Source organism: Neofelis nebulosa, chromosome 6 (assembly GCF_028018385.1).
Source record: "Neofelis nebulosa isolate mNeoNeb1 chromosome 6, mNeoNeb1.pri, whole genome shotgun sequence".
Taxonomy (NCBI): Eukaryota; Metazoa; Chordata; class Mammalia; order Carnivora; family Felidae; genus Neofelis; species Neofelis nebulosa.
In genome coordinates this window covers 33854452-33877706 of record NC_080787.1, presented here as the reverse complement: position 1 = coordinate 33877706, position 23255 = coordinate 33854452, and the positions used below count along the sequence as shown (strand labels likewise).

Genomic DNA, 23255 nt, shown 5'->3' with positions numbered 1-23255 from the left:
TATTAAGCACTCTTTGCTCCTTATTTTGCTTTATTTTTCTTCATGGCACTTATTACTACTTGACATTTGTTTATATGTTGTCTTCCCTGGAATGTGAACTCTGATGACAGGGCTGTTCACCGAGTCCCCGGATCCTAGGTTAGCGGTTGGCACAGGGTAGGCAGCTGATAAATACTGTTGAATCAATTGATACTTAAAGTCGGAAACATCATCCTTGGATCACTGTTCCTTCTCTTGGCCGCAGAACAATGCCTACTTCACCAAAGACTTGAACCAGTAATCCATAGGGTAATTATTAACCGGACTCTTCAAGCAGGGAGGCAGGATACAATAGAGACTAAACGATGTTTAAACAGCTAGCTTTATTTTGGATCTGTTGCTTTGCTTGTTGTAGAATGGCAGTAATGGTACCTATTCCTTACTGTTAAGTGGCTAACTGGTAGCAGGTAAAGAGCCGAATGTTTGCTGTCATTTTTGTTGACATCACATCTGACTTTGGTAGCATATCAAAGACTGGGTTATCAAATGCTTCATTAAGGAAAAAATTCAAGCTCAACAATGGGGCTGCTGGAGGCGGGGCTAAAGACATTCTGGTCGAATTAACAATATTTATATAATGTTGCGTAACCCTCAAGCCCCACCACTTCTTTAAAACCTGAGGCAGAATCCACTCAGTGGATTTCGAACACCTTCCAGACTCGAATTTCCTGTCCCATAGCCTCAGCGCCCTTGGGGCACCAACTACATCGGCCAACATTTTGGGCAAGGGGAAAGGGTAGGACCCCTACGCGCGGCTCAGACTCATTCCTCCCCTCAACTGAGGTCCCACGTTCTCTAGCTCCAACGCTGACGCACCCGGGTCACCTTGACTACCAGGCCAAGGACCCCGTGGGAACTCTCAGTCCCCGCCACCCTTTTTCCACCGAGCGGTGAGCCTACGGAGGGGTGCCCGGAGAGAAGACCTGCCCGACAAGAACCTAAAGGAAGAGGTAAAGTATATGGAGTAGAATAGGGCACGAGAAAATATATAACAGTAGGAGAGGATGCCAGTTTCCTTTATGCCCTTTGTTACTTGCAGTAGCGGAGGAGTTAGAAGTGGCTTTAAAAATTTTTTTCACACAGGCATTTCCTAAAGGCAACCCCGGAGCGCGCAGAACTATGGGATCGTGAAAGGGTCGTCTTCCGGTCCCTTGCGCCTGCGCGCTGGCAGCCGAGAAGGCGGGAGGCCCTGGTAAGAGGGAAGCCGAGAACCGGAAGTGAAGGCAGATTCCCTCCTTCGTCGCTGTTGCCGCCGCCATATGCGCTCGCCTTGCTCAGGTAAGCTTTGGCCTTCTTTATCATCCGCTTCCATCTGCGTTTCTCTGCGGCCATTCTGCCTCGTGGACTCCTGATACCCCTTCCACAGACTATGGTCTGGTCCCTGGGGCCTAGATGGGTCGTTATTTCCATTGCTTGCATCCCTTTTGAGAGCTCTTAAGAGTTCCGGGGGGGGGGGGCAGGGAAGGTAGGGGGCCCAATCCAAGATGGTGGCCCTAGCGCCATTGTGTCCCTTTTGCTCCCTGCTCCTTCGTTGGGCTCCTCGTTTATCGGATGCCCCAGCGATGGTGAGAGGCAGCGGTAGGTGCTCTTTGTTTCTGGGGATTTGCGGAGGGTGGGGCTCTTTTCACCTTCTCATCTCTGGGTCCTCTTAATGGCCCAAGGTGGGAATAGGAGGAGGAGCCGCCTTACGGGCCTGGTTGGACTTTTCTTATCTCGATTTACCAGCCTTTACTTGGAACATTTTCCAAATGTTTATGCGTGATGTCATTGTGTGTTTATAGGAAAGGAGTCTCAGCTGAAGAGCAACGAAGGGTGATGAGATCCCTTACTAGAGTTTGTAGTACAGCTGGAGTGAGAGTTTATCTCGAGTACCTTTTTTCCTATTAATTGTAGCGGAGGGAAGATAGTATTCATCTCCGACCTAGTCATTTCTCTTAGTGTACTCTTCTATCCCCCCCCCCCCACATTAATTACACAGGGATTTCTTAAGCACCAGAAGGAGGTTACTGAGGAGTGGGACGCGGATGGCAGCCAAATGATGTTTATATTTTGGGAAGTGAGCACTTTGTGCAATGATGACCTTAATCTATCACCCTTAACTGATGGCTGCCTTGTTAGGGGTCAACACTTTGAGATGTAGGGAAAGCAAAAAGTCTTCCTCTGATGGTTTTTCAGGACTTGTCTTTATCTTGTTGTCTCCATTCTCCGCTCTCTTGATTCATTTTGCTTTTCATTATCTATTTCCTTCACTGTTGTTACTTAACAGATCAGGAGTTCATATGCTGGTTCTCCCCATCCTGCTTTCTGGTTTATGCTACTCTGATCCTAATCTCTTTGGGAACTTGTGTCTTAACTGCCTCACCTGGGACCACTATATTATGTTTGCTTTTATGTTTTGTGTTCTTGTTATTTTTCTTTCCAGATAAAGGTGTCAGTACAGGGAAAGTGGGAAAAGTGTGGGGATGGAAAAGAGGTGGTGAAGGCTCTGCTCACGACTAATAAGTCTTTTGTTTTTCTTGTTTGTTTTTTTCCTAGCTCTTCTATCAGAAACTAGGTTTTTTGTTTGTTTGTTTTTTTAAACTGTTGCTCAAGCCCCCACTCTCCTCCCTTGTTTTCACTTACTCTGCGTGAACCCTTCCGGAGACTCCTCCCCTTCTCCCCCTGCCGGCCCAGGAATGGCAGAGAACGATGTGGACAATGAGCTCTTGGACTATGAAGAAGATGAGGTGGAGACAGCAGCAGGGGGAGACGGGGCTGAGGCCCCTGCCAAGAAGGATGTCAAGGGCTCCTATGTCTCCATCCACAGCTCTGGCTTTCGTGACTTCCTACTGAAGCCAGAGTTGCTCCGGGCCATTGTTGACTGTGGCTTTGAGCATCCGTCAGAAGGTAAATTTTCTACTGGGCCTAGAGTATTCATTAGGTTCTTTAAGGGAACAAGAAATAGGTGTGTAAAACAGTTCCTCAGATAATACATATTTATTTAGGGTATATCAGGAAATAAAGTATCAAGAACTATTTTAGCGGGAGAGATTTGTATAGATCGGTTTTTCATTCATGGTAACGTGAAAAAGCTAGTGACCTAAAAGCAACTGCTGTTAGTTGTTGTGACTGGCTTTTCTCTTTGCCTACTTTTTTCTTTTAAGTTTATTTATTTTGAGAGAGAATGAGCGGGGGAGGGACAAAGAGCGAGGGGGAGAGAATTTCTCCAAGTTGTCAGTGCAGAGCCCAATGTGGGGCTTGATCCCATGAGATCCCATGAACCATGAGATCACATCCTGAGCCAAAACCGAGTCAGATGCTTAACGACTGAGCCACACAGGCGTCCGTTTGTCTACTTGTTTTTAATTTTGTTACCTAGTCTTCTAATTTTGAATTTCCAGAGAGGAGCTGGTTGGACCTTTAGTCTCTATTGGGCCAGGCCAACTATGGTCTCTGGAAACCTTTGTGGCTGATCTAAAATGAGTTGCTTTTGGGTCAGCTACCACACCCTTCATTTGTGTCCAGGGTTACATGGCCTAAAGATGGCAAGCTAAGTAGGAGAAACGGCCTGGGGCAGGCACTCAGATGTCATGGATTGTTACAGATTAAAAGAAATAGGGACAGAGCCAGGAGCACCAAAGGTGAAGTCTTGGTGGGTGGAAGAGGCCAGGCACTGGAGTCGGAGGAGGGCAAAGCCAGGAGGAACTAGGAATGTCTGCTTTTGGGATGAATTTGATGGAGGGAACAGGTAGAAAGGGCCTGGAAGTTGATGAGAACCATTTAAGAATTGAGTGGTGAGAAATGGGTTTGGAATGGTGAAAAAGGTTGTGGAGTTACTGAAGACTGAAGTGTAATTTATCTCTCCCCCCATCCCTCCTTCTAGTCCAGCATGAGTGCATCCCTCAGGCCATTTTGGGAATGGATGTTCTATGCCAGGCCAAGTCAGGCATGGGAAAGACAGCAGTGTTTGTGCTGGCCACACTGCAACAGCTGGAGCCGGTTACTGGACAGGTACGTTTGGGGAAAGTGCTGTGGAAGACATTTTGGTTAGGAATTTTTGAGAAGGGTGTTTTGCCTCAGCTACAAGCTGCATTCAGAGCCACGGGTGTTTGTTGCAAAGATGACCTCGGTTACCTTTTTCTGATGGCCACGTGGGATATTGCATAGAAATTACGTGGTTAATGACTTAGATCTCAGAATTGAGGTCATTTATAATCTGTCAGATGTATTTTTGTGACCATCACTGCCCCGAGGAGATAGTAAAGGGATATACTGTTTGTCTGCTCTCCCCACCCCAAGGTGTCTGTGCTGGTGATGTGTCATACTCGGGAGTTGGCTTTTCAGATCAGCAAGGAGTATGAGCGCTTCTCTAAATACATGCCCAATGTCAAGGTAAGCCAGGGTAAAGACACTTGGGAGGATGAGGATGTGGGGAGTTGTAGGCATTGAAGACTTGTAGGTCAGCCGTCTTCACGTCCATAGATGTTAAATTATCTTTATATGAATGTCATTTGCACGTTCTAGGTGGTAAGCTTCTGTAAACTTTGGTATGCAAGGGATTTACAGTTTACGGTTCATTTGAGTACACATTATAATTTCTGAGATGTTTGCTTTACTCTAATTTTGGAGAATCTTTAGTTTGCTTTAGTTTTTAACAGATTGTGTGAATATAGCTGTGCAGCAGGAGACTGCATGGTTAGGCTATGAAGGGTGCTCACCATGAGACCACGCTTTTGTTTACTATTTCTTTACACTGACTTTGAATGATTTCACTGTGCTTTGGTTGAGTTTGAGAATTTTGGGGTGTGTGGCAAGAGAAGCTGGAAGCTCCAAAACATTTCTAGTGTGGTGTGTGAATTTTGAGGATTCCTGAAAGTGGCAGAAAATTGAAAGATGTTTGGTGGCCACAACAGAGTAGGCTTGGGTTGTTTTCTGTATATAACCTTGGTTTTTATAGTGTGGTTTCCAAACCCAAAGTTTCAGCATCATTTGGAAGCTTGATGGAAATGCAGATTATATGGGTACTGCCCCAGACCTCCTGAGTATGAATATGTATTCAAATAAGATCTCCAGGTAATTGGAGTTTGAGAAGCACTGATGTGTATAACATTCTACCCCTCTGGCTAGGATGTGGTAAAGAATAGTACTTCTGTTTGGATTGTTGTGATTTTCTCCTGTTACTCATTATTTTATGTTTTAAAGTAACTAGGAATGTTGAGTCCTAGTGCTAAACTAAAAATAATTTCTTAAAAACCAAAGTAATAATGATCAGTATCTCGTGGTAACATGTTTTGAGTAAACTAAAAGGTTTCATAACAAAAAGATTTGTATTCTCCTGTCTCTAATTGCACTTTACGGAAGGTAATCACTAGTTAACCTTTATTTTTTTTAAATTTTTAAATTTTTTTGCTTTTTTCTCTAATGGTTCTGCGACACCAGGTATTGGCACTGTTCTCTCAGTTTATCAAACTTCAGGTGTTTATGATTTCTTTTCATGAGAGATGTTTGTTCGTGTTGTTTTGTTATTTGAAAATTTTAATCCTTTAAAAATAATCTAAATGTTATATATGCGTGTCAAGTAATATCTCTCTTCTTAAATTGTCAGCATCATTAACATTCATTTTCTGTCCTTTAACTGGAGTGGTCTTGCTGCTGGTTGATTCTAAAAAGTTGAAAACCAGAAAACGGTTTCCATTGTTATGACTGGAAACATTCATTGTTGGGCTTATTAGTGAGCTAGAATTGTACTTCCTCCTCTACAGGTCCAGCTCATCAGCTCATGTGGCTCAAAAGAGAACCTTTTTTTTTTTTTTTTAAAGTTTATTTCAGTAATCTCTAACCCAACGTGGGGCCGAAACTCATGACTCCAAAATTGAGTTACGTGTTCTTCTGACTCAGCCAACCAGGCGCCCCAAAAGAGAATATTCTTGGTGTTAAGATCAACTGCAAATTGGCATGACATAATTCTTACTTTTGTTTAAAATTGTGCTAAAGTGATTCGTTCAAAAGGTTGGGTTAGTTCTATAGAATATCCTGTCTCTGGATTTGTCTGGTTACTCCCTTACGTGGTTCTTTAACTTGTTTTTTCTCCTTAGTATTTCCTTTAACTGAAATACGAATTTGAAAGCTCAACTGACTGAAGTTAAACATTTTTGGCAAGAATTCTTCATAGCTGATATTTTGTGTACCTCCTATTTTGTTGCAAACTTGGTTGTTACGTAATGAGTGATTTTAGTTTCATTGTGACAGTCTGATCCTGTACTTGATCTTCTCTCCTTGAAACTAGACAGCAGTTTCTGGTGTCATGTGATCCTATAGTAAAGACTAGATCCTCAGCAGATCTTTTCTTAATGTGTATAACATGGGGTAATGTGGTCAGCTTGAAACCGTAATTTCATAGGGTTTGTGCAGGGGCATTTAAAAATCTGAGTTCGGTTAGGAAAACTTGATGTTCATGAGCTTTTTGTGGCGCTTTGCACTCTGGTGATTTCTTGCTGTCCTTTCTTAAAATGAAGTGTGGCCATAGCATCATGGGAAGGAAGATTATTAGATTAAGTCAGAAGAAAGTGCTAGTCCTGACTTCCTTGATTAGCCACATAACTCTGGGCAAGTTACTTATGTTTCTTAGCTTCAGCGTTTGGGGAATGTAATAAGAATTTTAGGTCAGGTGGTCTTTGATGTTCGTTTTACTTTGAAATACTCAAAGTTCACTTAGATTAAACTGAAAGGATGGGAAGTGCGGGGAGATTGGACTGTTTCCTTCCTTGTGAGACACTTTTTTTCTGGGTTAATACAGGTCGCGGTGTTTTTTGGTGGTCTGTCTATCAAGAAGGATGAAGAGGTGCTGAAGAAGAACTGCCCGCATATCGTCGTGGGGACCCCTGGCCGCATCCTAGCCCTGGCTCGAAATAAGAGCCTCAATCTCAAACACATTAAACACTTTATCTTGGATGAATGTGATAAGATGCTTGAACAGCTCGGTGAGTGGCAGTGCTGGCAAGGGGGCTGGTGATCAGGGAGTTGCCCTTTAGAGCCAAATGATGTTTTTTTGATTCAGGAGCACTTTAGTGCTGGGATGACTCTTCATCTATCACCCATGACTGATGGCTCTGGCTCCCCTGTCGATTTTTGTGAGGCCTTTTAAGGAACTTGTCCTGTGATAGAGGTTTTGTTTCTTTGACAGGAGTGACTTTGCTGATCTTAGACATTGCTCACACCACTATTCTCTCCTTTACAGATTCTTATACTGGGTGTCAGGGGTTGGGTAATAAACTGAAGGAGGAAAGCCATTTACTCTCTGGCATCCTCTGCACAGCATCTGTCAGTTTATAGCTGAGTAAATCTTTAGACCTAAGTTCTAGGATTAATGTGGAGAGTTTATGGGGTTTTTCTGTATTTCAGTGTGTCACGTGCGGTTAAGAAAGGAAAATTGTGAGGACTCACATTTAATAAATGAGAGCGTTGGGATGGACGTGGCCCCAGGGACAAGTCATTCCAAATGATTGACTCCTAAAAAAAATTTTTTTTTAATGTTTAATTTTGAGAGAGAGACAGAGCAGGAGTTGTGGAGGGGCAAAGAGAGAGACAGTAGCTGAAGCAGGCTCCAGGCTCTGAGCTGTCAGCACAGAGCCCGATGTGGGGCTCGAACCCGCAAACTGAGATCATGACCTGAGCCACCCAGGTGCCCCTGATCTTTGACTATTTTAACGTGAGCTCTAAGATGGGCTCCAGGTAGAGATGTCTTGTTTGCCTGGCTGGATAGGAAAGCGTGATCCAGAGGAGCCACAAAATGGACTCTGACAACTGGAATGTAATTTGGTGCACAATATTTGTAGACAGCAGGGGTGTGGGGAGAAAGTATGGACAAGGGCCTTGTAAAGAATTTCTCAAGGGTCTTATACTTGTAAGTTTATGCTTATGCTTATACTCAAGAGCCTCTGCAGTGGGCCTTATCTCTATATCATAATTGTGAGCTTTGGGGTTTTTTCGTCTCATTTCTTGTCTGGTTAAAACAGCTGGAATCCGATCCCAAGTCTTTATTTCAGATTCCACTGTGTGCTGTTTCTATTGTGTTATTACAATGGATGTGATTTTACGGTGGTCGGAATAAATGAAGACCTGAGACAAATCTTACTGTGAAATGACTGTTCCTTACCCATTTCCAGCAGCCATCACCTCATTGGGCTGTCTCTGGTCTTTGTCTATGATGTATGCTTCTTGTCTTACAGTCTTCTTCCTTTTTCTTGTAGACATGCGTCGGGATGTCCAGGAAATTTTTCGCATGACCCCCCATGAGAAGCAGGTCATGATGTTCAGTGCTACCTTGAGCAAAGAGATCCGTCCAGTCTGCCGCAAGTTCATGCAAGACGTAAATACCCTTCTACCTTCTCTCCCTCCACTCCCCGCCCACTGCCTCCTCCCCTTCCGCGCCCTCTTCCTCCAGACTCCCTTGTCCTTCAAGTGCCAAGAAGGGGGCACGTGCCCATCTGGGAGTGATGACTCCTTGAAGAGACACATAGAGGCAGAGACAGCTAGTGTTAGGGTCTGCGCGGGCGCCAGGGAAACTCCGGAAGACTTGGTCGGGTTAACTTGAGAGCGGGTAGTGTTCGACCTTTTTTTTTCATCACAGCATTTTTGAACCTCTTCTTCCTTTTTGGGGGAGGGCAGGATTTTCTGCCCTACCACCCACCCATCGTCTCCTATACACCCCTTTACAGCCACGCACCCTCAAGGTGGCATCGAGCACACAGTTGGAGCCTTCTGCTCCTCAAAACTCACAACCTCCCGGTGGCAGGAGAGCAAGAGAGGGACAGACAGATGGCAGGGCATGTCCAAAAGAAGAGCAAACAGCACAAATGAATCCGCTCCCTCCCCGCCTCCAGGGGTGGGGGCCTCTGGCACCTCAGTCCCCGATCCCTTACTCCTTACCATCCATACCTCCTCGCACCCATCCGGAAGCTCGGTTGATGTGAGCCGGCAGCGGAGAAGCACCGTGGAGCGGCGGGGGAAATGCAGACGGCACCAGCGGTGGATGGCGGCAGCGGAGGCCGCGGGGAAACCTGACCAGGAAGCCGAGGACCAAACCAGCCTCTTTTTCCGTTCCCGGTTTTTTTCCTGAATCCAAGGCGTGCCGTGCTCCCCGTTTCCCCCCATATGTGTTGGGGGGAGGGGTGTCCTGAAAGGGGGGGTAGATTTTTTTTTTTCTTTTTTAAGACATTTTTTTTTTTAATACTCAAAGGCAAAGGAGAGGGATGTGGGAAAGGTAAAGTGAGGAGCTCCACTTGGAAGTAACCAGGTGGGTGTTAGGGTTTGGGGCTAGACGGGGCCTGTCGTATAAGTAGTGCAGTGTGTTCTTTTCCCATCCTGTAATGCTCCGCCCCATGGGATGTTTGCTATTTTTAGCTATACGTGGGGCTAGAATTAGATTTGAAGGAGGTCATGGAACTTCTTTTTGGAAAGCCTGCCTTTGCTATCCTGCTAGCTTTCTGGGATTGGGCTTTTGGTATTCTCCCATGGCACACATCCTTTCCTAAAATCTTGGACCCTGGGTGTTCATGTTAATTATGTCCCCAGGTTAGTGAAGAGTGCTAGGAAAGTTGGGCTCTAGAGTGGAGTCTTGTGTCAATTTGTGTTTTTATTTTTTTATGCTACCTTCCTCCCCTTCAAGGGTTTTGTGCGTGCGTGTGTGTGTGTGTGTGTGTATTTTTTTTTTTTAAGATGAGTGTATATCTACTGCTCTGAATTTGTTTCTTAGCACCATCTGTTGGTACCTTCCATGTAACACTATAGTTGGTTTGGCTCTTAGTTCAGAGACCAATGTTCTGTTCCCTTTGTTCCCTTGTGGTCTGAGGGCAAGTTGTTACTCGCCTTGAGTAACTTTTGCTTCTCTTTTTATGGCATTTTGACTGTGTCCATTGTAGTATTCTGATCTTAACAGATATCCACCCTCCTAATGTGGATATGATTCTCTTAGTTGGGAGGATACTCGGAGCAATTTCTGTCCTCTCCCTTGTATTATAACCAGCTTTGGTGGAGTTATTCTGTCCTTGAGTCACTGTGTCCCACCAATTCCCGGGTGTTTGGATCATATTGGCCCTTGGGGGATCATCTATTGTTTTCTTTCCTGTACCACCTGCCTTTGAGGTAATGGCATCTTGTCATTGGGTGGTCTCACTGCTCCTTTACCTCCCTGCAAATTTCCCTTCCCATGACAGTTTGTAGCTGGGCAGTCTTAAGACTTGATAGGAAGGAAATTAGATCTAATGTGGAAGAGACCACATTAAAATGGGGGTATTTTTGGGGATGTGGTGGGGTTTTCAATCTTCTCTCTTCTCCCCATCCCCCCCATGGGGTGTATTGGAGATCAAGTTCCTCCACCCCCCCAGGTTTAACCCCCCCACTCTGCCCTCCTCCCGTTCCCCACCCCTTCCTCCCCCCTCCCCCCCAGCCAATGGAGATCTTCGTGGATGATGAGACGAAGCTGACGCTGCATGGGTTGCAGCAGTACTACGTGAAACTGAAGGACAACGAGAAGAACCGGAAGCTCTTTGACCTTCTCGATGTCCTTGAGTTCAATCAGGTCAGTTGTTTAAGGTCCAGTAGAGGGATGAGCACGTCTCCACCTGTAGCAGAAACCTGGTTAAGTACCCTTTAATTGAGGATATGATCCATGCGATGTGAGAGAGAATGGTGGAGAAATTGTCTTTAAATGAAATTCTCTTAAGTGAGAATTCAGATGTCTTTTGGGGCTGAGCATGAACAAGGTGTGAGCAGCTGCTTTCCTGTTCCATGGCTGTCACAGCCGGGTATTCAGTAAATAAAAATCTCAATGAAGAAAATCCTTGAGGAGATTTAATCTTGTAAAAGTTCCAAAATATCTTAGGTTTGTTGGGTTCTTAAATTTGTTTCTTGTGTTATTTACCGAGAAGAAGCGTTTCATCACTTTACCTGTTGTGTAGTTTATCTGCACCAAAAACTTTCTAAAATTAAGGTAGAATTCTTATGTTGGATGTTCTTGATGAGCAGGAAATATTGGTCCTGGTCTTTCCAGACTTTAGTTTTAATTTTTACCACTTTCTCATGAGGTTGCCTCATTCTTGTCTCTCAACACACCTGGTAGTTTTGGTTATTTTCTGTACCTTCTCTGCAGCATGTCTGCTTAGGAGAAGTCAAGAGCTGAGTGAGAAAGGCTAAGTTGTATTTAGATCAGAAGAGGAATATATGGGAGGGACTAGGAGGAATTCCTTTAGAAAAGCATGGTTACTGAAAACATTCCTTGCACGTACGTAATCTCTCTAACATTCCACATGGGCCCACATCCCCCTACTCTCCACACATAGGTGGTGATCTTTGTGAAGTCTGTGCAGCGTTGCATTGCCCTGGCCCAGCTTCTAGTGGAGCAGAACTTCCCAGCCATTGCCATCCACCGAGGGATGCCCCAGGAGGAGAGGTGAGTCAGAGATGGAAAGATGATTTGTGTCCTTGGGAAGGAAAAGAGACCATTGAGAGAAAGGACTCAACATTTTTCTAATTTCCTTTCTCACAAAGGCTTTCTCGGTATCAGCAGTTTAAAGATTTTCAACGACGAATTCTTGTGGCCACCAACCTATTTGGCCGAGGCATGGACATTGAACGGGTGAACATTGCCTTCAACTATGACATGCCTGAGGATTCTGACACCTACCTGCATCGGGTAAGCTGCACGCCCACACGGACATCCCAGTGTCCCCTCCCACCTCCCGATTTCCTATGTCTTTATACCATATGTCCTCATCCCTCCTTTTGGGTGTCTTCCTACTTTTGGGTCTTCCCAATGCCACCCTCTGTCTCCTTCCAGGTGGCCCGAGCAGGCCGGTTTGGCACCAAGGGCTTGGCCATCACGTTTGTGTCAGATGAAAACGATGCCAAGATCCTCAATGACGTGCAGGATCGCTTTGAAGTCAATATTAGTGAGCTGCCTGATGAGATAGACATTTCCTCCTACAGTGAGTATTGATCTCATGAGACTGGCTCTTCAGTCTCCTTGTTCTTAGTGTGTTTGTCTTAAATCCCATGTACGCACATAAGGTTTCTGGTGCATAACAGGCACTCGACAAGTTCATGTCCCCTGATCTTGATGCCCTTGTTGGGATGTGTAGTTGTCCTCTGTGTGGGGTCTTTTTCTCATGACAGATTATTTCTGTCCCCACTCCCAGTGTGTCCTCTGTACCCGCAAACTACACAGGCATCTGCATGTAATGGGGGGTGTTTCTGCCAGCCTCGCCATTTCCATGTCTTATTCTAATTGTGCCATGTTTTCTCTTCAGTTGAACAGACGCGGTAGAGGACTCACCCATAGTTTTGGAATGTGACCGTCTGTCCCTCTTCAGGAGATGACAGCAGGCATATGGGGGTGAAGGAGACACTACTGCCACCTGCCCTGGCAACCCCCACCCCCCACCCCATGACTTCCCCCTTTTGCATCACCACCACTCCTAAACTCCTATTTCCTGAATTGTCTGAATTTTTTTTAACAAAACTAAAAAACACATGTGTCTGTGGTGTCTATAAATGCTCCATCCCTTTATTGGATTTAGGGTGAAGTGAGGCCATGATTCAGTGTATATTCCTATAAGGACTGGGTGCCCTACTGTGGGGCCCAGGTCAGTGGGGAGGGATCAAAGGTAGGGGGATGTGACTAAGAAGACTGCAGAGGCCATGGCTCCCTGCTGCTTTCCAACTTCTGCCCTTTTTGGAGGTGTTTTCCATTTTTCTTAGTGGCCTGGGAGGGCCTGGGATGTTTCTGACCCAAAGGCCCAGTGTGGGTGGTATGTAGTGTTTCCAGTGTTGGAAGATAAAGTGGGAACTGGTGGAAAGCTTAGGCGTCTCCTAGGCTCTCTCGATGTCTCCTCATCTGTTCCTTCAGCTTCTGGATCTTGAGCACCAGGGCCTGTGCTTCCCAAGCCCCTTCTTGCCCTTCCAGAAGGGCCTGGTACAGCTCCAGCTGCTGCTCCAGCAACTCTTCAGCTTGGGCCAGCTCAGCTGTGGGGCTGGGCCGGGGACCCTGAGGGGGGCAGAGGGTAGGGAGCATCAGCCAGGGTAGGGGGCTGAGGCTTGCTGGAAGTCAGGCCTTCTGCCTCTAACGTTACTTTCGATCCCATTATATTAAGGTGATCTGTACTGTGAAGCCAGGGTAGATTTTGGTCTTGGGGATAAGCCTCTGGGGGGCAGTTTGCTCAGGGGCGATAACTGAACTTGTGTAAGGAAGCATACCGGGTCATGAGAGGTGAGGACTGGCAGTCCCTTCTCCACCTCCTCCCCTCCCGCCCCCAACTAAGAAATGATTAACTGTTAGGTGAGGGGAAATTCCTGTTCAAGGACTTCATGGACTCTGCAAGGAGAGAGCTCTATGGGGAGAGGGAGCCCTGAGGTCTAGAGTGGGGTGGGGGTGGGGAAGGTGCTGGGGATCTGGGGATGGGAAGTAGGACACAAACTTGGGGGGGGTGTGGCATCTACTTGCAGGACTGTGACAAAAAGGGATTCCTTCATGCCAGCCTCCCCCCTGGTCTCCCCACTCTTGGTGCTACTTACCCTTGGCGGTGACCTCATCTTCTCACTGCATGTGGAGCTGGTCTGCTCTTTTGTGCTTGCCTTAGGGCTCTGGGAGCAGCACCTCCAGGAACCCTGGGGCCCCAGGGGCCAGGAAGGCAGGAGGAGGCGACGGCAGCAACATGAGAGCCAGGGCAGAGGGAGGACCATAGCTGATGTAGCAGGGAGCTGTGTGAGCTGCCCAACAGCCACCAGGAACTGGCTCTTTCCCTCCAGGCCTTGGCCTCGCTTCAGTGACTGGCCCTGCCCAGGGCCCTGCCCCTATCTTCACCTCCCTCCCAATCTGGCCCTAGACAGTCTTCCTGAGGTGAAAACATTCCTGCTAGTTTAGGCAGAACTTGCTTTAGAACACCGGTGCCCAGCCTGCTAGGACTTAAGTCTGTTTTTCCTAGCACTATATCTTTTCTCATTTCAATTCTGCAAGGTGCAAGGTACACTGCTAGTGTCAGGAAACTGGCTCAGAGGGTTCCCTTCAGGATTCATTCCGTGAGTACCTACTGGGGCCGTCTCTGCCACATGTGCTCAAGGTCCACAGCTGGTTGGTAGAGAAACCTGGAGAATTCATGCCCAGTTCTCTCTGACTTGAAAGGTTATAGCCTGGCTTAAGTATTGGTTACTAAGGTCTTTCCTTTTTCTCTTCTTGCTGCCCAGAATGGCATTTTTTCTTGTCTGTTGTGCACTACATGTTGTAGGGGTTTGCATTCTCTGGTAGTTCTGGGCACTGTTGTGTCACTGTAACCTCGGCTCCTGAAAAGAGCCTGACACTGGTCGCGGGTCTCAAGCTTTGTTGAACTCGTGAACCCTTCCTTCAAATCTGCATGAGAACAAAAGCTCTGTTCACACACCACGTGTGATGTGAGCATTTATACATGTTGACTTTCTTGCAGTATGTTCTGAAACGTCTTGTGGCTGGATACCTCATAAGGGAGTGGATGGTCCCAATTTTGATCATCTGGGAAAAAGGTAGACTCTCAGGCAGAAAAAAATATCTCAGAAGACAAGATGGCTGGAGGATGGACAGCTGCTAACCAGCTCACTATCTTTGTGACATCATGCTGAATTTGGAGGGAAGATGGCCTTTGCCATAGCATGGGGATCCAGGAACAGGGAGGTTGACTTTCCTGGAGGTCAGTGGCTCTCAAACTTGGGGGGGGGGTGGGTGGCTGAAGCAACTTTAGATGAGGCCAAAGACCCCACATTCCCCATTAGCTGACATGTTCCCACTTTTAAGTGGAAGAACCAAGAACTTTGGTAGGATTTGAGGGGGGAAAGAAGCTTCCTCATATTTCTTAGTGATAAGGTTATGCATGATTCATATTTGACTTGCAGTGTATGCGTGGTTTAAAATCTTATTTTTTTAATGTTTATTTTTGTGAGAGAGAGACAGGGGCAAGGGAGACCAAGACAGAATGTGAATCAGGCTCCAGGCTCTGAGCTGTCAGCACAGAGCCTGATGTGGGGCTCAAACTCACAAACCATGTGATCGTGACTGGAGCCGAAGTCGGACACTTAACCAACTGGGCCACCCAGGAGCCCCTTAAAGTCTTAATTATTAGAACACAAGAGGCCCTAACTACTGTTATGGTTGTGGGAAACTATCCAGTATAAGGTTAAACAAACTATAAGCAAATAACATTGAAGCTAAACTAACCACATTTATAAATTAAAAGCAAGATTAGTAGCCATTAAGAAAATACAACAAATAAATTCTGTAAGACAATCTAAATGATGCACTAATAGCAAAATATCCTTTCTGAAAACTAGGCATCTGAGATTCTCTTTTAGGTTATGAACTCTAAAATGGACTAACCTCCAATACTTTGCAGTGGGTGGTCCTAAACCCTGAGTTAAAATAGAGTCTATGCAGGGCGCCTGGGTGGCTCAGTCGGTTGGGTGACCAGCTTCGGCTCAGGTCATGATCTTGCAGACTGTGCGTTCGAGCCCCGCGTCGGGCTCTGTGCTGACAGCTCAGAGCCTGGAGCCTGTTTCAGATTCTGTGTCTCCCTCTTTCTGACCCTCCCTCGTTCATGCTCTGTCTCTCTCTGTCTAAAAATAAACGTTAAAAAAAAATTAAAAAAAAAATAGAGTCTATGGATTTGGGTTTTGTTCATCGGTGAGAATTGGTATAAAAGAAAGTCTGCTACTTGAGTCAGCTCAAATCTATTGAATGAGTTTTGGATCTCATAATCATGGAAATAAAGGAATGAAGAGAAATATATGTAAGCTAGATTACCTAAATTTATGTTACGGTGTAGATTTATTTTTGTTATTCTTGGGTGTCTCATAGTCTCTTAATAGAGTCTTCCCCCTCCCTCCCCCCCCCCCCACCCCTTTATGGGAAAAGGCTTTATGGCTAATAGACACTTAATCAAATGAGAGTTGGGCCTGGCTTTTGTAGGAGGAGCCTGTCTTCAGCCAGGCACAAGCAGAGGATTATGGGAAGCATCATCCACAAGGTCAAAGGGCTGCAGAGCTCCCGGAGGCCAGTGTGCTGATATTGCATGCTTACCCAGCGGATTGGCAGGACTGAGGTGACCGACATGAATTACTGTGTCCTTCTGATGAAACTCTTGTGGAGGTGGGTACTTAGAAATATTGAAGTCCACTGAACGTGCTCGGCAATTTTGTTCCTGTCATAGGTGATCTTCAAGGTTATTAGAAACACTTGGTTAAAGTTATTTTTGCCACACTTCTCTACTATAAAGTAGTAACTTTGCATTTAGTAGTAATTTTTTTTTCTTTCCATATTCTATTCTTTGGAAGTGAGTCACGAAGTCCAGCCCACATTCAAGGGGAGGGCAATCAAGCTCCACCTCCTGGGAAGGGAATTCTCATATGTTACTTGGAATTATTCTGTAAGGAAGATTTGTCTTTTCTCTCCCCATTTTTATTTTTTTTAAATTAAAATTTTTTTAATGTTTATTTTTGAGAGTGAGAGAGCATGAGTGGGGGAGGGACAGAGAGAGAGGAAGACACAGAATCCGAAGCAGGCTCCAGGCTCCAAGCTGTCAGCACAGAGCCTGACATGGGGCTCGACCTCACGAGTGGTGAGATCATGACCTGAGCCGAAGTCGGATGCTTAACTGACTGAAACACCCAGGCACCACTTTCTCCCCGTATTTAAATGTATCAATCATTTATATATATCTCTATGGGCTCAATATTTTAAAAAATATTTTGGGTTCCAATCCAATACTATGGCTATTTTGCTGCTCCTATTGTTCCAGCCCTGTTCACAGGGAGTTCTTTCACGTTGGCCCCTGTGTCCCTTTGACATGTCCTTTTTTGGGGGAGGTGCACTTCCTCCCTGGCATCACAAGACATCCTAGGCTCATCCTGTAGTGTTTCTGTCTTGGCCATAGAGTCAGCTTTTTTTTTTTTCTCGGGAACCCTGGTTCCTTTTATTGGAGAATGATATTTAGAGACCAAGATCTGGGTACTGGGTGCTCATGTCAGTTTTCTCAAGAGGACAAAGAAGTTCCAAGAACTCCTGAAGCTCACACAAGCAAGGAAGTAGCTCCCATTTCAGTACCACATTGGAGTTTGTTCAGTGCAGCCTGTAGTCCCTAGTGTATGATGGCCAGTTCTCCATACATGTCTTTTTTTTTTTTTTTAATAAATTAAAAAATTTTTTTCATGTTTATTTATTTTTGAGAGAGGGAGAGAGAGAGAGCAGAGGAAGGGCAGAGGGTGAGGGAGACACAAAATCTGAAGCAGGCTCCAGGCTCTGAACTGTCAGCACTGAGCCCGATGTGGGGCTTGAACTCACGAACCACAAGATCATGACCTGAGCTGAAGTCAGACACCTAACTGACCGAGCCACCCAGGCGCCCATCACCTTGTATTGATTGCCAACTTTGTGTTATTTTTTCCTCTAAGTCTCTAATCACTAACATACTTTGAAGGTTTCTTTTTCAAAGATGGCCATTTATAATATTTTACCATCTGTCTAGAAGTAGGGCCTGATTTCCCTCTTCTTGAATCAATGACTTTTGTTTCTGAGAGAGAGAGAGAGAGAGAGAGAGAGAGAGAGAGAGAGAGAGAACATGAGCAGGGAAGGGGCAGGGAGACAGGGAGAGAGAGATTCTTAAGCAGGGTCCATGCTTAGCGCAGAGCCCAATGCAGGGCTCAATCTTGTGACCCTGGGATCATGACCTGAGCCGAAATTAAGAGTCGGCTGCTTGCACTCTCAACAATAGCCAAATTATGGAAAGAGCCTAAATGTCCATCAACTGATGAATGGATAAAGAAATTGTGGTTTATATACACAATGGAGTACTACATGGCAATGAGAAAGAACGAAATATGGCCCTTTGTAGCAACGTGGATGGAACTGGAGAGTGCGATGCTAAGTGAAATAAGCCATACAGAGAAAGACAGATACCATATGTTTTCACTCGTATGTGGATCCTGAGAAACTTAACAGAAACCCATGGGGGAGGGGGAGAAAAAAAAAAAAAGAGGTTAGAGTGGGAGAGAGCCAAAGCATAAGAGACTCTTAAAAACTGAGAACACGGGGCGCCTGGGTGGCGCAGTCGGTTAAGCTTCCAACTTCAGCCAGGTCACGATCTCGCGGTCCGTGAGTTCGAGCCCCGCGTCAGGCTCTGGGCTGATGGCTCGGAGCCTGGAGCCTGTTTCCGATTCTGTGTCTCCCTCTCTCTTTGACCCTCCCCCGTTCATGCTCTGTCTCTCTCTGTCCCAAAAAAAAAAAAAAAAAAAAAAAAAAGTTGAAAAAAAAACTGAGAACAAATTGAGGGTTGATGGGTATTGAGGAGGGCACCTTTTGGGATGAGCACTGGGTGTTGTATGGAAACCAATTTGACAACAAATTTTATATATTGAAAAAAATAAAAAAGAGTTGGCTGCTTAACTCACTGAACCACCCAGGTGCCCCATCAATGACTGTTTTTTTTTTTATTATTTTTATTTTTTTAACGTTTACTTATTTTTTTTTTTTTTTTTTAAATTTTTTTTTTCAACTTTTTTTTATTTATTTATTTTTGGGACAGAGAGACAGAGCATGAACGGGGGAGGGGCAGAGAGAGAGGGAGACACAGAATCGGAAACAGGCTCCAGGCTCCGAGCCATCAGCCCAGAGCCCGACGCGGGGCTCGAACTCACGGACCGCGAGATCGTGACCTGGCTGAAGTCGGACGCTTAACCGACTGCGCCACCCAGGCGCCCCTAACGTTTACTTATTTTTGAGACAGAGGGAGACAGAGCATGAATGGGGGAGGGTCAGAGAGAGGGAGACACAGAATCTGAAACAGGCCCCAGGCTCTGAGCTGTCAGCACAGAGCCCGACGCGGGGCTCGAACTCACGGACTGTAAGATCATGACCTGAGCCGAAGTCGGCTGCTTAACTGACGGAGCCACCCAGGCGCCCCAATGACTGGTTTTGATGACTAGAACATGAGACGGTAATACGGCTTGACTTCTGAGTTTCTGACATAAAATGGCTTGTGATTTCTGACGTGGCTGCTTGAAACATTCCCTCCTGGAACCCAGGTGCTGAGCTGGGAGCAGCCAAGCCATGTGGAGAAGCAGGTGGAGGAGAGCCTAGATCACCCTGCCAGTAGCCCCAGAAAGCTGCCAGCTGATGACAGTACTGCCTGCAGCCTCATAAGAGAATGCTCTTGAATGTTCTGGATCGGCTGGGCCTCCAGATGACTACAGCCCCAGACCATGTCACAGGGAGCCGAAGAGCTGCCTGCTGAGCCCAGTCAATGCAGAGAATGAGAGCTACTGAAAAGGGATTATTTGGGACTGCTACCTAGCAATACGTAACAGGAACACATAGTATATATAATACCACAGTAATACTCTTATTATGTTTTTATTCATCGTCTGTTTTTCCTGTCAGACCATGTCAGGAGAGCAGGTGTTTTGTCTGTTTTGATTAAATGACTACCAGGCCTAGAATCATGCCTGGCACAGAGGCACTCACGAATATTTGCGAAGAAATGAATAAATCCTGTGACCAGATTCCTAAAAGTGTGTCTGGGACTGAAAGAGATGAGTGGGGGCTGGTTTTGGAGCTTGTCTTGGTCTGCTTGAGCGTTTGTTACAAAATACCACACATTGGGTACCTTAAACAACACACTCTCTGAAGTCTCTTTTATAAGGACCCTAATCCCATTCGTGGGGGCTCTACTCTCATGATTTAATCACCTCCCAAAGGCCCCACCTTCCAATATTATCACACTGGGGAGTAGATTTCAACATATGAGTTGGGGGGTGGGGCACATTCAGTCTATAGCACCGCCAAGGTTTTGGGTCATTGGTCAGGGTAGAAATGAGATTTAGGACTGGGGAACCAGCATGAGCTTCTCAGTTCAGGGTCTGCGGGGTAGCAGAGAGCAGGGCCTGAGGGGTCCAGTCTGAGGGTCTGGGGACTTGGGTCACCAGGGAGGAAAAGTGCAGGACCCCAGACTCCTCGGCGGTGAGTTATGGAAGGTGTAGGGACCGTTACTGGGAAATGGGTGGTCAGTACCCTGGGTCCTATTGCTCATGTACTTGTAGCCCATATTGGTGTCCAGCCCATACTGCATGTTCAACACATGGTCCTCAGGGGCCTCTCAGCTTGGTGTGCAGGCCCCTGCTCGTCATAGAGGAGGAAGGGACAACTGAAGGCCATGACAACTGGCTGCTCTGGTCTGGGCTCAGCCACGGTCATGAAATATTAACACAGGGAGTGGGAGTTTGGGATCAGGGTTGGTCCCTACAGGGCTGGCACATCTGCCCTTCACTCTCTATGGTCCAGTACCCAGAGAGCCCTCTGTAAACACAAACAGGTGTTCCTTAGGCCAGCCCTTCCCGTACCACTCGTTCCCTTGACTCCTTCTTCCCTCCTTGTAACATCTTCCCCTCTGATGTCCTTATTTACACCCTAGCCTCATTTCCCCAGGAGCATCCTCCCTTTTCTAGACCCAGTGCACTGCAGACTTCTGCCTCTCATCTTTCATGATGCGTTCTGAGACTTACTGAACTGAGTCCAGCCCCAGAGGCAGCGGCAGAAGTGACAGGGCCTTAGGAATCTTAAGTCCTATCTTTGGAGCAGGGCACCCAGTTTCTTTGTGGGGTCCATCCCAGACCTGGGAACCAGCTGCTATCGCCTGGAGACCTTCTGCCGTGCCGTGCAGAACCAATGGGCACTCAGTGGAAACATCTAGGTTATTTTGGGTTTTGGGAAACATTTTGCACCCAAGCCTGACACGGACAGGGGCAACTCTTGTGTTCAAAGCCCTATCTTGGTTTGGAGAGCAGAGGGCGACCCTGGGAGGTCCTGGCTGAGCAAGAGAAAGGGAGCTGGGTCCTCATCCCTATGACCACACGGGGGCGCTGCTGCTGCACTGAGCAGCCTGGGAGGGTCTGAGCTGTAAGTTGGTCAGAAAAGGCTGACCTGAAGGCTGGGCATCTTCAACAGGGGCGTGAATCAGCTTCTGAGCAGCACGGGACGCCCCAGGTGTCAAGGTCAGGAATGGAGCAGGGATTGAAGGAGAGGAGAGCTCAAGGAGCCTTGTGCCATCTCTGAGGTTTGCGCCGTCTCTGAGGTTTCCACCTCTCCGCTACGACTCATCTCTGCAGCTCCTTGATGACAACACCCAGGAAAACCAAAAAGAAACATTTCCTTTCCCTACTTCTTTTCAGTACTCTTTCTTGATGCCCACAATAACATCTGTGTAACTTTTTCTCAGGAAGGATACACGAGAAGTTGGTCGACATGTGCATCTTTGGCAGGGGACCGGGGCCCCTGGGTTCTTGGAAGGGAGGAAAGTTTCCTACTGCAAGCCCTTTGGAATGAATTTGAATGATCTCTTCAAAACATTTTACATTAAAAATCCCTTTCATCTGCATGATCCTTGCCAGTGAATGTAGTTTGCTCGGCTGTGTCTGTGTGATGGGCCCAGATCCAGGCCCTCCACTGCCTGGTTCCTCCGCACGCCCAGGGTGTTCACACCTCAGAGCCTTCACTGCTCTTCCTGGCCTGAAAACATATCTCTCAGACACCACTTCCTTCCCTGACATTCTTTTCCAATGTCCTCTTTGAGAGGTCCTCCCTGTACTAGCCTCCCCATGTTGTCCCTCCCGCCTCCCTCTGACCCCTGCCCTCTTTGCCTTTGTTCACACCCTGTTCACTGATACACATTTTAAAGTATATTTCATTGTTTATTGTCTGCTCCTCCTTGAGAATATAAGCTTTACCAGAGGACAAGAGTAGAGATTTTGATTGTTCACAGCTGTATCTCCATTGTGTTGCAAGTGCCTGATTGTTGAATTTAAAACGTTTATTGAGTGAATGAATTAGTGAATGCACGTTCAGACTGACTCACAGACATGCACACTGCTACATACCAATACACAGACACTGTCACTCACACTGACACCTGCACATAGAACACGTATCGTCACTGTAGCCGGTCTTAAGGGCTTCAAGTTTAACACACACCTTACTTGCTGACCTATGGCCCTTGATCTGTAACAGAACTAATTTAACTGATTTTCTTGGAGCTTTGCAGACAGTTGGCTTTGAGGAATGAAGGACCAGAGCTTTCCCAGGCTGCAGAGGCCAGCAAGTCTGTTAGAAGCTGCCTCAGCTTTCTGATTAGTCTAGCAATTCTTTTAGCAAAATGTTTGTTCTTTTTTTTTTTTTTTTTTTTCAACGTTTTTTATTTATTTTTGGGACAGAGAGAGACAGAGCATGAATGGGGGAGGGGCAGAGAGAGAGGGAGACACAGAATCGGAAACAGGCTCCAGGCTCCGAGCCATCAGCCCAGCGCCCGACGCGGGGCTCGAACTCACGGACCGCGAGATCGTGACCTGGCTGAAGTCGGACGCTTAACCGACTGCGCCACCCAGGCGCCCCTTTTTTTTTTTTTTTTTTTTAGGTTACACAAATGATTTCATGACCTCCCTTTGTTATCTGTAGACCTGACCTGGCCCTCTCTTGCAGAAAGAACAGAGTCCTCCTGCATATCATGCAACAAGAACCAGACTCTCACACAACCCCCTTGCACGGAGACTATTTGGAACTGGCCCCATCCAGTCTGCACGTGGTTAAGAAATGTTGCAGGCCACTGCATTCCCTTTGCTGATTAAGTACCCTGAACCCCTTTCAAAACCCCAGGGCCAGGCAGAAACCTTAGAGTTGGCTTTTGGTCAAGTCTTCCTTCTCCCTGGGTTACTGGCCTCCTGGATAAAGCTCAAATTCCTTTCCAATCAGAACTCATCTCTTAAGTAAGGATCTTTCAGGCTACCAGCAGCTGAACTTGGATTTGGTAACACACACACACACACACACACACACACACACACCTTGATGCCTAATTTTCATTCCGCATTATGTTGTGAACATGTCCCAGGTCTTTATGAATGATTTGAACAACTTTCTCCAGATTATTGTGAAAGTTTCCAAATGTACCTAACGTTTGAAAGAATAGTCCCTAGCACCCTAGACTTAGTCAATTTAATATTTGCCTCATATGTGTAATAAATTGTATTTATTTTTTTAGGTTTTAAAATTTATTTTCTTTTTTGGCAATAAATTCTATTTCTGTAATTCTGCATAAATATTTGAAAATTACCTACCAATCTCAAGACTCTTATCCCTAAGTACTTCAGCATTCATCTCTTAAAAAATTAATTTTTTT

At 46.2% G+C, this 23255-nt stretch overlaps 2 protein-coding genes and 2 non-coding genes across 5 annotated transcripts; 3 read left to right on the top strand and 1 right to left on the bottom strand.

The window, feature by feature from the left end:
* The first annotated feature begins 1168 nt into the window (after nt 1-1168).
* Nucleotides 1169-12545, top strand: DDX39B (DExD-box helicase 39B). Of its 2 annotated transcripts, none has more exons than XM_058733280.1 (11): nt 1169-1317; nt 2575-2925; nt 3902-4029; nt 4318-4410; nt 6815-6998; nt 8268-8386; nt 10466-10597; nt 11358-11467; nt 11566-11710; nt 11855-12002; nt 12324-12545. In XM_058733280.1, exons 2-11 carry the CDS (start codon nt 2715-2717, stop codon nt 12338-12340), a joined length of 1287 nt encoding a protein of 428 aa, XP_058589263.1. In that variant the 5' UTR covers nt 1169-1317; nt 2575-2714; the 3' UTR covers nt 12341-12545. The 2 variants fall into 2 exon arrangements, with proteins under 2 accessions (XP_058589263.1, XP_058589265.1); XM_058733282.1 differs by lacking the exon at nt 1169-1317 and adding an exon at nt 1495-1617.
* On the top strand, nt 2070-2147 carry LOC131515605 (small nucleolar RNA SNORD83). Its single transcript, XR_009263659.1, has one exon. It is a non-coding gene; the product is annotated as a small nucleolar RNA SNORD83 (small nucleolar RNA).
* LOC131515606 (small nucleolar RNA SNORD83) lies at nt 7051-7127 on the top strand. The gene has a single exon (XR_009263660.1). It is a non-coding gene; the product is annotated as a small nucleolar RNA SNORD83 (small nucleolar RNA).
* A 6-nt stretch (nt 12546-12551) lies between the features above and the next one.
* On the bottom strand, nt 12552-14659 carry MCCD1 (mitochondrial coiled-coil domain 1). The gene is made up of 2 exons (XM_058733303.1): nt 13588-14659; nt 12552-13060 (listed from the first exon to the last, which is right to left on the bottom strand). The coding sequence occupies exons 1-2, from the start codon at nt 13753-13755 to the stop codon at nt 12875-12877; spliced, it is 354 nt and encodes a 117-aa protein (XP_058589286.1). The 5' UTR covers nt 13756-14659; the 3' UTR covers nt 12552-12874.
* Nucleotides 14660-23255: the final 8596 nt, after the last annotated feature.